Source organism: Brachyhypopomus gauderio, chromosome 4 (assembly GCF_052324685.1).
Source record: "Brachyhypopomus gauderio isolate BG-103 chromosome 4, BGAUD_0.2, whole genome shotgun sequence".
NCBI classification, from domain to species: domain Eukaryota; kingdom Metazoa; phylum Chordata; class Actinopteri; order Gymnotiformes; family Hypopomidae; genus Brachyhypopomus; species Brachyhypopomus gauderio.
The window spans coordinates 36,936,209-36,951,509 of record NC_135214.1 but is presented as its reverse complement, the minus strand read 5'-3'; the positions used below and the strand labels follow the sequence as shown (position 1 = coordinate 36,951,509).

The following is a 15,301-nucleotide window of genomic DNA, read 5'->3' as shown; positions in this document are numbered from 1 at the left end:
CACACCTACACCTACTCCTCACACCTACACCTCACACTTACAGTCATGGGCAGTCATGGCCTGGTGGTAGGGAACTGGTCTTGTGACCGGAGGGTCGTGGGTTCGATTCCCAGACCTGAGGCCATGACTGAGGTGCCCTTGAGCAAGGCACCTAACCCCAACTGCTCCCCGGGCGCCGGGCTAGGGCTGCCCACCGCTCTGGGCACGTGTGATCCACAGCCCCCTAGTAATCACTAGTGTGTGTGTGTGTGTGTTCTAACTGCACAGATGGGTTAAAAGCGGAGGACAAATTTCGATTGCGGTGTAAAAATCACAATTGACAAAATACGGCACATTTTACATTTTATCACCTACATCTACACCTCACACCTACACCTACACCTCACACCTACTCTTCACTACACCTCACACCTACACCTCACACCTACACCTACACCTTACACCTACACCTCACACCTACACCTTTCCTGTACTACTGCACATCCACCCTGCAGGTCATGTTTGATCCTGGCGAATGTTCGGCAGATCTAGGGTGTGGTGCTGAGAGCGGTGTTGGGCGGGACACCTGTGGGAAGATGGTGGGGTCGTGGTGTTCTGTGCAGCTCCAGTCTGTCAAGTGCAGATTCAGTGTGTTCAGATGATCAGCTGCACACTGTACCTGTAACCCAAACCATCATCAAACAAGCGAAAAATCAGTACAGACGACTGAGAGACGTGTGATCGATGCTCGATGTACTATCATATTTAAACACACCATTTGGTCTTCACGTCCAGCACTGTGTTCTGAGGCGCCTTCAACTAAAAATAAATTGTAACAATTCAGGTCTCAGAGAAACGTTTTGTGAGGCTGTATGAGCTGTGAAAGCACTGACTGCTGGTCGTCATCATACCTTGTGTCCTGCTGGGGCTTCTGTAGAGGTGTTGGACATAGGTGACTGGGTCGTCCCAGAATGACGGGGTCAGATTGTCCGGCGCGGGGAGTGTGAGGTGATCGTTAGCGTCTGTCATTGTCAAAGGCATACTCTCAAACACACACAGCTGCAGCAGTCTCTGAACCGTAGAGTAGCACAGATAATCTACTCACACACACACACACACACACACACACACACACACACACACGCACACACACAGTGTGTCAGACATGAACACTGTTTAAGACGTTAACAGCGTTAACACCCGCAGGATCGGATCATATCAGACCAGTCCTATCAGCCCTGCATTGGCTCCCAGTTCAATTCTGTATTGATTTTTTAATTCTTTTATTAACTTATAAAGCACTGAACAGGCTTGCTCCTGAGTACCTCCAGGAACTTATTACCTATTATGAACCCCCACATCCACTAAGATCACAGGGTGCTAGCCTTTTATTAGTTCCAACAATTAATAGGTAACAGCAGGGGAAAGAGCCTTTTCTTGTAAGGCCCCCCAGCTTTGGAATAACCTTCCAGAATGCATCCGGGACTCTGACACAGTCTCAGTCTTTAAGTCTAGGTTAAAAACGTACTTATTAAGTTTAGCGTTTGGTAATTAATATCCCCCCTTAGACAAAGGTACAGATCCAGGGGTTCATAGGCTGTAATGTATTGACCAGACAGAGAGGGATCCAACTGCGGAAGTATACCGCTTTTATTCAAATGAGTCACGTTTACAAGGAACGGCACGAGTATCTCTAGCGCTAGGTGTAGTAACAACAGCAGCGTTTTCGTGGGATGGTCAGGACGGTCCAGGGTCATAACGGGGGGGCAGAATCCGGGAGGTACAGGAGGGCTAGACAGGAGGCGAAGTCTGGAGAGAAAGCAAGGGTCAAAGCACAGGAGATCGAACAGGCAATGGAAACGCTTGGTATGCTGCATGGGAACGGCAATACTTCGCGACGAGGAAGTGGTGGGAAGGTGTATATATGTGACTGAAAAGGGGGCGTGGTAATTAGTAGCAGGTGTAGCTGGGAGGGACATATCAGACGGCATTCCTTACAGTACCCCCCCTCAAAGGAGCGTCTCTTGACGCTCTACGACGAGCCGGGGGTCGACCACGGCGTCGGGGTGCCGGAAAGTTAGGGTGCGCAGCGTGGAAGTCCGCGATCATAGTGGGGCAGAGAACATCCCTCGCTGGGATCCAGGCACGCTCCTCGGGGCCATATCCTTCCCAGTCAACCAGGTATTGGAGACCCCCGCGTTGGCGTCGGGATTCCAACAATTCCTGGACTATATAGGCAGGACGATGTCCAGAGGGTCCGGAGGCTTGGCAGACACGGGAGGAGTGGTGAAAGGGCTGTAGTGAACTGGTTTCAGGAGAGAGACATGGAAGACAGGGTGAATGCGGTAGTGTGTAGGTAAGAGGAGTTTATATGTAACTGCGTTGACTCTGCTGAGTATCTTAAACGGTCCGATGTAACATGGGCTGAGTTTTTTGCTCCGGTGTTTCAGATTAAGGTCCCGTGTCGATAGCCATACCCTCTGTCCCGGGTGATAGATCAAAGCAGGAAGACGACGGCGGTCTGCGTTGAGCCGGCGCGTATGTAGGGCGCGACATAAATGAACATGTGCCATCTCCCAGGTGCGGGCACTGCGCTTCAACCACTCGTCCAAAGCCGGAATGTCGGCAGGTGTCTTGTCCCAGGGAAAGAACGCAGGTTGGTAACCGTAAACACATTGAAAAGGAGTGAGTTTAGTGGCGGAGTGCACAATTGAATTCCGGGCGTACTCTGCCCATGGGAGGTACTTATGCCACGTGTTGGGAGACGCAATACTGTCGTAGAAACCTCCCTAACTCTTGGTTGTACCGCTCTACTTCACCATTAGATTGGGGGTGGTAACCCGAGGTTAAACTGACTGTGATACCAAGAAGCTTGCAAAACTGTTTCCAAACTCGGGAGGTAAACTGCGTCCCTCTATCAGAGACGATATCTTCGGGTAAGCCGTATATACGAAAGACATAATTAAACAGATCAAGAGCTGTTTCCATGGCTGTAGGTAGCTTCGGGCGTGGAATTAGACGACACATCTTAGAGAAACGGTCTACGATCTGTGGGCAGATCAGTGACGAAGTCGATCGCGAGGTGTGTCCATGGTCGGAGAGGAATGGGCAGAGGAAGGAGTTGTCCCGCGGGAAGAGTACGGGGAGTACGGGACTGGGCACAAATGGAGCATGCCAGAACGTAATCACGTATGTCATCCTCCCAGGACGGCCACCAGTAACGTGAAATAAGATATTGTGTGCGTGTGATACTTGGATGGCCTGTGCCTGCTGTGTCGTGGGCGAGTTGGAGTAAACGCCCCCGGAGAGAGACGGGCACATACTGCTTACCCTCAGGACATTCATCTGGACTAGGATCAGTGCGTAGTGCTTCGTCCAGTTCTTCTTGTACGTCCCATCTTATGGCTGCGAGGAAGCAGGAATCTTGCAGAATTCGCTCAGGTGCTTTGACTGCCTCGTCCTTCTCGTAGATCCGTGAGAGTGCGTCTGCCTTGACATTCTTAGACCCCGGTCTGTAAGATACAGTGAAGCGAAAACGGGAAAAAAACAGTGCCCACCGGGCTTGTCGTGGATTCAGGCGTCTGGCCGACTTCAAGTACTCAAGATTCTTGTGGTCAGTATAAACTATAAAGGGATGTTCCGCTCCTTCTAACCAGTGACGCCATTGTTCAAGGGCGAGTTTGATGGCCAGGAGTTCTCGGTTTCCGACATCATAGTTCATCTCAGCAGGTGACAATTTCCTGGAAAGTAGGCGCAGGGGTATAACTTAGGGGGGTTCCCCTGCCGTTGTGAGAGAACAGCGCCTACTCCTACTACAGAGGCATCTACCTCCACGATGAACTGGAGCTGTGGGTCGGGAAGATGCAGAATGGGAGCGGACGTGAAAGCCTTTTTGAGGAGTGAGAACGCTCAGTCCTCTTCGGCTGTCCAGGTGAAGCGCCGATTTCCCCCACCCCTTAAGAGATTAGTCAAAGGGGCTGCTAACTCACCAAAACCACGGATGAAACGGCGACAGAAGTTCGCAAACCCCAGGAATCTTTGTAGTTCTTTCGTGGAGCGGGGCGTCGGCCACGTCGTGACAGCCTCCACCTTTCCAGAATTCATGGAGATCCGACCAGGGGAGAGAGTACACCCCAGGAACGTCATCGATGAGCGATGAAACTCACACTTCTCTGCCTTTACATAGAGATTATGTTCTCGTAGGTGTTGTAGTACAACAGAGACGTGTCGGACGTGTTCCAAGACAAAAAGGGAGTAAATCAGAATGTCGTCAATATAAACGAATACAAATTTATCTATCATATCGCGGAAGATCTCATCCATGAATGCTTGGAATACGGAGGGGCTGTTTGTCAGTCCATACGGCATTACTAAGTACTCGTAGTGCCCTCTGGCGGTAACAAAGGCAGTCTTCCACTCATCGCCCTCTCTGATACGGATCAGGTTGTAAGCACTCCGTAAATCCAGCTTTGTGAACACGTTAGCTCCCATAAGGTGCCTGTGACGCGGCGATAAAAGGGAGAGGGTACGCATACTTGGATGTAACGGCATTCAGGGCACGGTAATCGATACAAGGACGCAATCCCCCATCCTTCTTTTCGACGAAAAAGAAACAGGCCGCTACTGGAGAAGTGGAGTGTCGAATAAACCCTTTCTGTAGAGCTTCAGTGACATAGGACTCCATCGCCAGATCTTCAGGACGTGACAGAGGGTAAGGTTTTGTCTTGCGAGGTAAGGCGGCTCCAGGTAAGAGGTCTATTGTGCAATCACAGGGACGATGAGGAGGTAGACGACAGGCACTATCCTTGTTGAAAACGTCAGCGAAGCTTCGATACTGCACCTGGACGACGTCAGACAGAGGAGAGTCGGGGCTTTCCACCGAGGAGGACCGGAGGGGTATGTGCATGCATTCGCTGAGGCAGCTGGCCTTCCACCGTATGAGCTCGCGTCTTTTCCAGGAGATTTCCGGGTCATGTGTAGACAGCCACGGGAATCCGAGTATGATGGGATCTCGGGGTGTGGAGATGAGGAAGAATTCCCGCATTTCGCTGTGGAACAGGCCTACTCGCAGTTCAACGGGACAGGTACGAAGCGTTATTATACCCTCGCCTATAGGTTGACCGTTTAGCGAATTCACCTTCAAGGGAGGTTCTACAGGTAAGGTGGGGAGGCGTAGGTGATGGGCTAGATCCCGATCTATAAAATCACCGGCAGCTCCCGAATCAACCAAAGCTGACAGGTGCGTGACTATACCTCCCCAGGATACTTGTACGGCTAGATTGACTTGGCTATTTCTTCGGGTAGCTAGTAAAGACTGACACATAAGTGGGGATCTACCCAGCCGCAAGGACTCGTCAGCAGCATGAAGGCTAGTGTCACACGTCTGGGATGGCGGTGTGCAGGATGCGGCGAGGGGGGAGTCAACACTATTAGAACGGTAGGTTCTCAACAATTTGTCAACGTGTATGGCAGCTTGGACGAATTCCAAGGATGGTTTCACTCCTGCAGGCGAGTTCGACCTGTACATCCGTTTTCAGACCGCGGCGGAATACCGTTTTCAGGGCCGAGTCCCTCCATCCACTCCCTGTGGCCAGTGTGCGGAACTCCCTTGCATAGTCGGCTGCACTTCGTTGTCCTTGTTGGAGTTCGTAAAGTCGGTCCCCAACGTCACGGCCGTCTGCGGGATGATCGAAGACAGCTCTGAACAAGGCAGTGAACTGATTCTCGGACTGGAGAGCTGGGTCGTTAAAGTCCCACAACGCTGTGCCCCAAGTACCTGCTACACCCGTGAGAAACGACAGGATGAAATGAATCTTCTGCAGTTCGGTCTGGAATCGGGCAGGGTGGTATGTGAAGTATATAGAACACTGCATGAGAAAATTTCGGCAGTGGTCAGGAGACCCATCGTAACGCTCAGGTTCTGCTACGGGGACGTTCATGGTTGTAGAAGCAGCAGCGGTGACCAGACGGACAGTTTCCTGGAGCGTAGTGATGTTTACCCCTTGATCCTGTATGATCTTCGCGAGTTGGTGAATCGTCTCGGTGAGTGTCGCAACGGTAACTTCTGCTGGATCCATGTCATAGGCGAAGTATTCTGTAACGTATTGACCAGACAGAGAGGGATCCAACTGCGGAAGTATACCGCTTTTATTCAAATGAGTCACATTTACAAGAAACGGCACGAGTATCACTAGCGCTAGGTGTAGTAACAACAGCAGCGTTTTCGTGGGATGGTCAGGACGGTCCAGGGTCATAACGGGGGGGCAGAATCCAGGAGGTACAGGAGGGCTAGACAGGAGGCGAGGTCTGGAGAGAAAGCAAGGGTCAAAGCACAGGAGATCGAACAGGCAATGGAAACGCTTGGTATGCTGCATGGGAACGGCAATACTTCGAGACGAGGAAGTGGTGGGAAGGTGTATATATGTGACTGAAAAGGGGGCGTGGTAATTAGTAGCAGGTGTAGCTGGGAGGGACATATCAGACGGCATTCCTTACATAGGCGAAGGGTTTTATGGTAAACTGGGGCGCTGGTGCTGTCATCCTGTCACTGCACGTGGTCACTGCCTTTTCAGCTAGGCTGTAATATTTTAATATAATGCCGGAGTTGCTACCACACTCCAGAAATGTTTAAAATTCCATGTTTTGCATATGATACCATATAGAGCAAATTTTCCCTGTATTCTTTTTCCATATGGCTGCCAGCTTACCCAAGAAATACTGAGACGAGCCTTTCCGAGATCCATCCTGGGCCAGCCTAACCAGCTGTGATGAATGATAAACCCAATACCCTGTGCCTCTCCCCTGTTATGGCTACAATTACCAACCATCAAGACATTTAGGACTGAATAGGAATTACACAGAAAACTCATGTATATAAATACACACAAAGATGAGATTTATTTATCCTTCCCATCTTTTCGCACTCAACCAAATCAACCACAATCTCTTTAATTGTTGTTATGGTGACTGGTGTCGGCCAGAGGAGGATGGGTTCCCCCTCTGAGTCTTGGTTCCTCTCAAGGTTTCTTCCTCCAAACTTAGGGAGTTTTTCCTTGCCACTGTCGCCCTTGGCTTGTTCACTGGGGGCTTGGACTCGGACACTTGTAAAGCTGCTTTGTGATAAAAACTGTTGTAAAAAGCGCTATATAAATACATTTTGACTGATTGATTGATCATCACCAAGGTGATATGTGAGTTTCCAACACAGGGTGAAGAAGAGATAAAAGAGTTTGAGACCAAACTACAGGTACATTAGACTTCAACGTGTTTGTGTGCGTGCGTGTGTGTGTGTGAGTGTGTGCGTGCGTGTGTGTGTGTGCATGCATGCGTGTGCGTGCACGTGCATGCGTACGTGCGTGCGAGTGTGTGTGTGTGTGCATGCGTGCGTGTGCGTGCACGTGCATGCGTACGTGCGTGCGAGTGTGTGCATGCATCCATCCGTGCGTGCATGCGTGTGCGAGCATGCGTGCGTGCATGTGTGTGTGTGTGTGTGTGTGTGTGTGTGTGTGTGTTACCATCAGAGCAGTGATGGAGGAGCTCATGTCTCCTGGCCATGGTGGTGCTTGTGCAGTGCTGGTGTGTGGACATCAGACTGTTCCACAACAAATCACTCTGCATCATGGTGGCTTCAATACTGATCACATCTAACCCAGTCAGCGTCTACATGAGCACAGACACACATACAAATGTCATACATTAACACAGCCACTCAACAACAACCCTCCCACATTAACACAGCCACACAACTACAACCCTCCCACAATAACACAGCCACTCAACCAAAATCCTCCCACAGTAACACAACCACTCAAACACAACCCTCCCACAAGAACACAGCCACTCAACCACAACCCTCCCACAATAACACAGCCACTCAACCACACCCTCCCAAAGTAACACAGCCACTCAACCACACCCTCCCACAATAACACAGCCACTCAACCACACCCTCCCACAATAACACAACCACTCAACCACAACCCTCCCACAGTAACACAGCCACACAACTACAACCCTCCCACAATAACACAACCACTCAACTACAACCCTCCCACAATAACACAGCCACTCAACCAAAATCCTCCCACAGTAACACAACCACTCAAACACAACCCTCCCACAAGAACACAGCCACTCAACCACACCCTCCCACAATAACACAGCCACTCAACCACACCCTCCCACAATAACACAACCACTCAACCACAACCCTCCCACAGTAACACAGCCACACAACTACAACCCTCCCACAATAACACAACCACTCAACTACAACCCTCCCACAATAACACAGCCACTCAACCAAAATCCTCCCACAGTAACACAACCACTCAAACACAACCCTCCCACAAGAACACAGCCACTCAACCACACCCTCCCACAATAACACAACCACTAAACCACAACCCTCCCACAGTAACACAGCCACTCAACAACAACCCTCCCACAATAACACAGCCACTCAACCACAACCCTCCCACAATAACACAACCACTCAACCACACCCTCCCACAATAACACAACCACTCAACCACACCCTCCCACAGTAACACAACCACTCAACCACAACCCTCCCACAGTAACACAGTGACTTTGCTTGGATGTCTCGTTATCTCGTTCTGTGGTATTAGCCTTTTGTTGTATAGTGTAATTCCTATTTGTATTCTATGTTTCAGTCTTGTGTGTTGTCGCTCCCCTCTTAATAAATATTCTGATATCTGCATTTGTGTCACTCCCACGGTTCTGAATCGTTACAACTGTACTACATTAAGCTGTGCTATACTATACTATGCTATACTATAATTCCTGATGCAACATCTCACTGATGTCAGCCCAAAAAAACTATTTTTTACTAGTAAAAAATGTTTAATAAATTACTTAAGTGTGTGTGTGTGTGTGTGTGTGTGTGTGTGTGTGTGTGTGTGTGTGTGTGTGTGTGTGTGTGTGTGTGTGTGTGTGTGTTACAGGGAGGTGGAGAAGTCTCCTCATTCTCTGGTCATGGTGGTACAGCAGGGTCGGGTGTCTTTGCTCCATCTTCATCCCATCATCCTTCCTCATCCCAAAATCCTCCATCAGTTTCTGCCAACACACATACAAACACAACTACCTGAGCAATTACAAGACAGATCACTTCACACAAACCACACACAAATAAAAGCAACCACGGATACTATGTTAATACTAAATAGGTAAACAGATGCCTGTTAGGTAAACAGAAGATTGTTGATTAACTGGTTGGTAAATCCTAGGGTTAGGGTTAATACGTTATAACGTTAATACGTCATTGAGCATGTGGGACGTAACTGCGATCAGGACCTGCTGGGGGCCACGGTCTGGGGTCCACATTCACATGGGTGCAGGAGTTCTCCAGGACAGTGGGTGGGGTACTACAGGGTGGGGTACTACAGGACAGTGGGTGGGGTACTACATGACAGTAGGTGGAGTACTACAGGACAGTGGGTGAAGTGTCTTTACCTTCCTCTCCTGCTCCGAATGTGGCAGGCTCAGCACACATGACCGCATGTAACTGGTTAGCTCCTGCTCAGACCAATCAGAGCGCTGCTCTGAGGCAACTTGAACTTCCTGTTCTGAGGCCACTACCTGCACAATAAATACATGGATAAACAGTTGCCATTGCTTACTAAAGTGTGTGTGTGTGTGTGTGTGTGTGTGTGTGTGTGTGTGTGTGTGTGTGTGTGTGTGTGTGTGTGTGTTAGACGTGGTCTGTGTGTGTGTTTGACGTGGTGTGTGTGTGTTAGACGTGGTGTGTGTGTGTGTTAGACGTGGTGTGTGTGTTAGATGTGGTGTGTGTGTCCCGGTCTGGTCCCACACCTGCTCCAGCATACAGTGTAAAATGAGGGCCACAGACAGGACTGGGTCTGGGATCTGGTCCAGCTGGTGGTGGTAGAGCCGTGTGTCCACCTCCGTGCTCAGAGACGCACTCTCCCCGTCCACAGCACGCTGCACTTCTACTGGAAGGAGCAGCGACTGTGATCCTGGCCTGCACAGCTCCAACTCTCAGAATCTAATCTTTTAAAATCTCTTCATTTAATCCCAGAGAAAAATCTTGATTATAATTAGGTCAGACTACGCAGATTCAGATTGATTATGACACGATTTTGTCAAAGCAAACAAATCAGATCTGAATATGAGCATGATGAAGGAAGGATGGATGTGTGTGTGAGACCCCATTACAGACAGTAGTGAGTTTGCATATTTCTCTGCAGGAGAGATGTACTGTGTCTAAGACTCTAAGACTGCCTACCAGGACTGTCCTTGGCCTCTGGCTTCTTCTTCATGATTTGTGGGGCTTGAGTTTGTGGAGCCTACAAAATATAAACAATGCACAAGTTAGGGGAGTGTGAGCTAGGGGGTTACCTGAGAGTGAGGTAGAGGGTTACCTGAGTGTGAGGTGGGGATTGCCTGAGTGTGAGGTAGGGGGTTACCTGAGTGTGAGGAGGGGGGTGACCTGAATGTGAGGTAGGGGGTGACCTGAGTGTGAGGTAGGGGTTACCTGAGTGTGAGGTGGGGGTTACCTGAGTGTGAGGTAGGGGTTGCCTGAATGTGAGGTAGGGGTTACCTGAGTGTGAGGTAGGGGTTGCCTGAGTGTGAGGTAGGTGTTACCTGGGTGGGGTCTTGTGGTTGGCCGCTGGGCTCCAGTGCCACTGGAATCAGCCTCATACTGCTCAGATAGTGCTGGTGTTGCTTTCTCCAATCCAAGCTGTCATACAGCAAACATGCCACGCCCTCAAACAGAGCCACGCCCAGGGCTTGCTACACACACAAACACACACATCTCATAACCTTGACTATATTTATATAATAAGATAAGGTAATCTAGCACTGCCTGAACATGGGCAGTTTTGGGTTTTGACTCCACTCCTTCCCAAGGTGATAGACCTCTGGTTGTAATAAGCTTCTTCTTTTCTTGTGTGAGGCACTTTGAATTGCCAGTGTGTGTGAAAGGTGCTGTGTGAATAAAGTTGCCTTGCTCCAGCGATCACCTCTTTACCCACACGACTGGACTCTAGTGACAGTTAATCATACTAACTAGTGTGTTCACTTGTACTGCGTATTTGTGTAAACCACCGCAGGTGAACAGAGTGTGTGTCAGACATGACTGGTGTGCTGGGGGTGCACCATGGCCTCCACGCTGCCAGGGTCAGGGGGGACCAGGCTGTGGTCCACCCTGTACTCCAGCCTGGCTACGTCCCAGAGTTTGGAGCCCACACCACCACTGTTTAGCACGCTGTCCAGCTGATCCCAGAACAGGTCCAGATCCTGCTTCTCAGTCCCCCTCTGGGCCGTAGTGTCTGAGGACAATACAACAGCCACACTGGTAAACCTCTCAAACCACCATGGTGGTCTGTGATCTACAGTTATATTATTATACCAGAGAAACTTGGCACTGACTTTTGGGTCTTAACTTCATTAAATGGGCACTTCATTTAAATATTTCATCTACATTCAGATTTATTAATTATTGGTAAATTTACAAGATCAATACAAGCATAATGTTGCCAAACAAATGCAGTTAGACTGGCTTAAAATGGCTTAAACTGGCTTATATTGGCTTTGACTGGCTCCTGTAATTGATCAGTTAATTTTTACTGGGATATAAAACACCTTTATCTTGTAATGTAAAATATCTGCAGTGCAAAGGTAATGTTTCCTGTGAACTCTCACTCTGCTGCCCAGATGCATGCTGGTATGTGTTGGCTGCCCTGAGCTCCTGGGAAAGATCAGATCTCTGCAGCCTATCTGAGCTCAGTCTGATAACGTTGGACACATGGACCCCCAGAGTGTCTAATGCTGAGATTAGACATGGCTGGTGGAACCCTGTTATCAGGACGTAACGGTGAGGGCCGTCATCGGGTTCATCATCTACACACAGAGCAGAACAAACACAGCTCACTCACAGAAGACCACCAACCTGGCCAGTGTAACTGTTACCTGCTCAGCTGTAACCACAGACCACGTTCCCATTATACGGTTTAGAAGTGACTATTTACAAATAGTTCTTGCCCAGTGATGGGACAGATTTGTGTTTTTTTATGGTATCCATGATGCAGACTGATAAGTCAGGTGACACATTAGGTGTGTTTGAGCAGGTACAAATGTATAGTGTTGGCAGGTTGACCATTTTCTGCGTTTTGGTTGTGATGAGGTTGTTTTGGTTGTGTAAGGTGATGTTTGCATTCATACTGTAAAAGAGAATTATTTATTATTTTATTACAGTGAAATCACAAGTACAAATTAGGATTAATACTGCAGGTGTGTGCTCTAATGCTCTATAAATAAATCACATCTATTGTATAGAAGCACTACACTAAAGCACTACAGCTCAGAACATTTAAAATATCTAGCAAGCACCAGCACAGATGTTTGATTGGCTAGTATAGCAGGAAGTGATGCAGGTCAGAGTGGTGCCAGCCCCTCCCTAAATCTGCTGGTCTGACCCCCCAGCTGCAGACAGCTGGACCCAGCACACTCTCGGTGATGCGGAACACACTTCTAGCACCTCTAGAGATGCCTCGCTTTTCTCTTTTTTAAAATGCTGCTGACGCCATGTTGTCTCCATCTTAACCCACCGATGTATTTGGCTGTTTCGTCCTCCTGTCCTTGGCGTTTGAGTTTGGTTTCTTTGCTGGGGGGCGGAGCCTCAGGCGTCTTTTTACCCTTTTCACCTTTAGCCGAACCTTTGGAAGGCAGTCCGCTCTTCTCTTTAGCAGTAGAACATGGACCCACCTTCATCTTGGCCTTCTCCTCCGCAGCCTCCCAAATTCAGAACAGATTGCTCTCAGTAATCTATGATAACACCCATGTCTCAAGCAACAGCTGTGGATGTTCCTTTGGCTGCCACTAGGTGGCCAAGAGTACCTAACAGAATGGCAGGACTCCGGCTTCTCCCTTGTCTGCAGGCTTAAACCCTAACCCTAACCCTCACTATGATCAACATCAGTTACAAACAACAAATATTTCTAAGGTTGCTCAGAACATTTGTGTAGATTATAAAGGACAATGCACACAATTTAAAATATTATAAAACATTCAGAGCAGCATAATAACGACACAAATTCAAATCTTAAAAGGCTCCTTGCTCCCTATGTAGTGCTCCCTAATCCACTTAACAGAAATGGTTACTTTGAGGAGCATGAACTAAGGGCCTTTAAATCCTGTGCAGGATGCCAGTCAAGCTACAGCACTTCCCAGCAAGGCTGTGTGGGAGGAAAGGTGCTCTCTCACTCTCTGGGATGCTTCTCTGCACTGCAGGTCACTGCTTTTCATGGCCAGAAGTTGGAACTTCACTAGCTTTGCTGTCAGGTCCACAGAGAGCTCCTCTCCTGTGTCCAGAACTGACTTGGCCAACTCGGTCACCTACCCAGTGCAAAACACATTGTTGCAGTGTTGGCCAGTGGTCCAATAGAAGCTCTCAATTCTAGGATAAGCACTAGGCATGGTACGTCAACACTATTTAAATTAATTCATCTGTTTTGTGTTTTGTTGTATATTTACCTCATAAAATACTGGAATGTCTTTAGTTTTCTTTGACTTTGGGTGTCCAAGTTCATTTATCTGTGGGATGAAAATCACTTCAAAGTTTAACCTTTGGTCACTTACCCTAATATTCACCTCTTAATAAAACATACAAGTATGCATGTTTAGTTTGTCATATATAATCTCTAAATACAAGAGTAAACCTATAGTCCACTTCTTACTGGCCAGGGCAGTTCTACACTGCACAAATCAGATCTATGAAGTCATGTAGTAAATCATTAGTAAAAGACAGAAAACATGTAACTGTGTAAATGTACATGTAGCTGTGTAAATGTGCATGTTGCTGTTCATTTGCCTGAGCTGTGTTAATGTACATGTAGTTGTGTTAATGTTAATGTGCCTGAGCTGTGTTTAATGTGCATGTCGCTGTGTTAATGTGCATGAGCTGTGTTAATGTGCATGTAGTTGTGTTAATGTGCATGTTGCTGTGTTAATGTGCATGTAGTTGTTAATGTGCCTGAGCTGTGTTAATGTGCATGTCGCTGTGTTAATGTGCACGTAGCTGTTCATTTGCTGTGTTAATGTGCATGAGCTGTGTTAATGTGCATGCTGTTAATATGCCTGAGCTGTGTTAATGTGCATGTAGTTGTGTTAATGTGCATGTCGCTGTGTTAATGTGCACATAGCTGTTACATTACATTTACATTTACGGCATTTGGCAGACGCCCTTATTCAGAGCGACTTACATTTTTATCTCATTTTTATACAAGTGAGCAATTGAGGGTTAGGTGCCTTGCTCAGGGGCACCTCAGTCATGGCCTCAGGTCTAGGAATCAAACCCACGACCACCAGGCCATGACTGCCCTAACATGAGCTGTGTTAATGTGCATGTTGCTGTGTTAATGTGCCTGAGCTGTGTTAATGTGCATGTCGCTGTGTTAATGTGCATGTAGCTGTGTTAATGGGCATATAGCTGTGTTAATGTGCATGTAGCTGTTAATGTGCCTGAGCTGTGTTAATGTGCATGGGGCATGGACTGTGTTAATGTGCATGTCGCTGTGTTCAGTAAAGGTTCAGTGATCTTCTGCCACCTTCTCCAGAGTATTCTCCCAGGTCAGCAGGGTGAAGCGTCTACGTAGTGGTTGCTGTATGGCCTGTTTAAGAGCGCTAACACACATCTCATTCTCCCCCAGCACCAGTGACACACTAGCTCTCCAACTCTCCTAGGAAAACAGGGGACTTTTATTTAGCAATAGCCATAACAATACTGCAAAACTGTGGGTTAAAGAGTACAGGAGTCAGGGGCTAGAATCAGGTTATTTTGGCGAATATAAAATATAGGCAGGAAAATGAAGTGATTTCCAAAGAAACAAAGCAAAACGTATACGATCGTGATAAATCATCCCTCAATCACAGGGTTTAAAAGTTGTTGAAGGTGTAAGAATGAAAGTAGAAGAGCAACAGCGACATCTAGAGGCTGGTGGAGCACCATCACCGTGAGACGCTCACACATGCGCAGTGCAGAGCCGGACCTGCACGGCCGTGACGGAGCAGCTCACCTCGTCTAACGGCGCGACGCTGAGCCCGGCGTCCCAGCCTTTACTGCCACCCGGCGCTGCGCTCCCGCTGCCACTTTTAGCTCGTTTATTGGCCATTCTAAAGGTTGATATTGTATTATTAATTGCTTACCAATTCAATATTGTAACTAGTTAATAGGAAATATTTCACAATGTTTTACTCAGATGTCTACTAGCTAGCGGTCTGGCTAACTACCTTGAAGCTGAATTTACCGTAACCTACTGCAACCAAACAACGTGGTTGTCCA

At 48.1% G+C, this 15,301-nt stretch overlaps 1 protein-coding gene across 1 annotated transcript in view; it reads right to left on the bottom strand.

Annotated features, from left to right (window-relative positions):
• spag17 (sperm associated antigen 17) overlaps positions 1-15,285 on the bottom strand; it is a 48,573-nt gene extending 33,288 nt beyond the window's left edge. Inside the window, exons 1-16 of the mRNA XM_077001287.1 lie at positions 15,036-15,285; positions 14,568-14,699; positions 13,495-13,554; positions 13,225-13,356; positions 12,570-12,753; positions 11,665-11,862; positions 11,119-11,291; positions 10,603-10,752; positions 10,244-10,304; positions 9,811-9,950; positions 9,454-9,579; positions 8,944-9,057; positions 7,494-7,638; positions 891-1,076; positions 755-798; positions 566-658 (exon numbers count right to left, since the gene is read on the bottom strand). Coding sequence (XP_076857402.1) covers positions 566-658; positions 755-798; positions 891-1,076; positions 7,494-7,638; positions 8,944-9,057; positions 9,454-9,579; positions 9,811-9,950; positions 10,244-10,304; positions 10,603-10,752; positions 11,119-11,291; positions 11,665-11,862; positions 12,570-12,753; positions 13,225-13,356; positions 13,495-13,554; positions 14,568-14,699; positions 15,036-15,131 — 2,034 coding nt within the window. The 5' untranslated portion in view covers positions 15,132-15,285. The remainder of the gene's footprint in view (positions 1-565; positions 659-754; positions 799-890; positions 1,077-7,493; positions 7,639-8,943; positions 9,058-9,453; positions 9,580-9,810; positions 9,951-10,243; positions 10,305-10,602; positions 10,753-11,118; positions 11,292-11,664; positions 11,863-12,569; positions 12,754-13,224; positions 13,357-13,494; positions 13,555-14,567; positions 14,700-15,035) is intronic.
• Between the last annotated feature and the right edge of the window lie 16 nt (positions 15,286-15,301).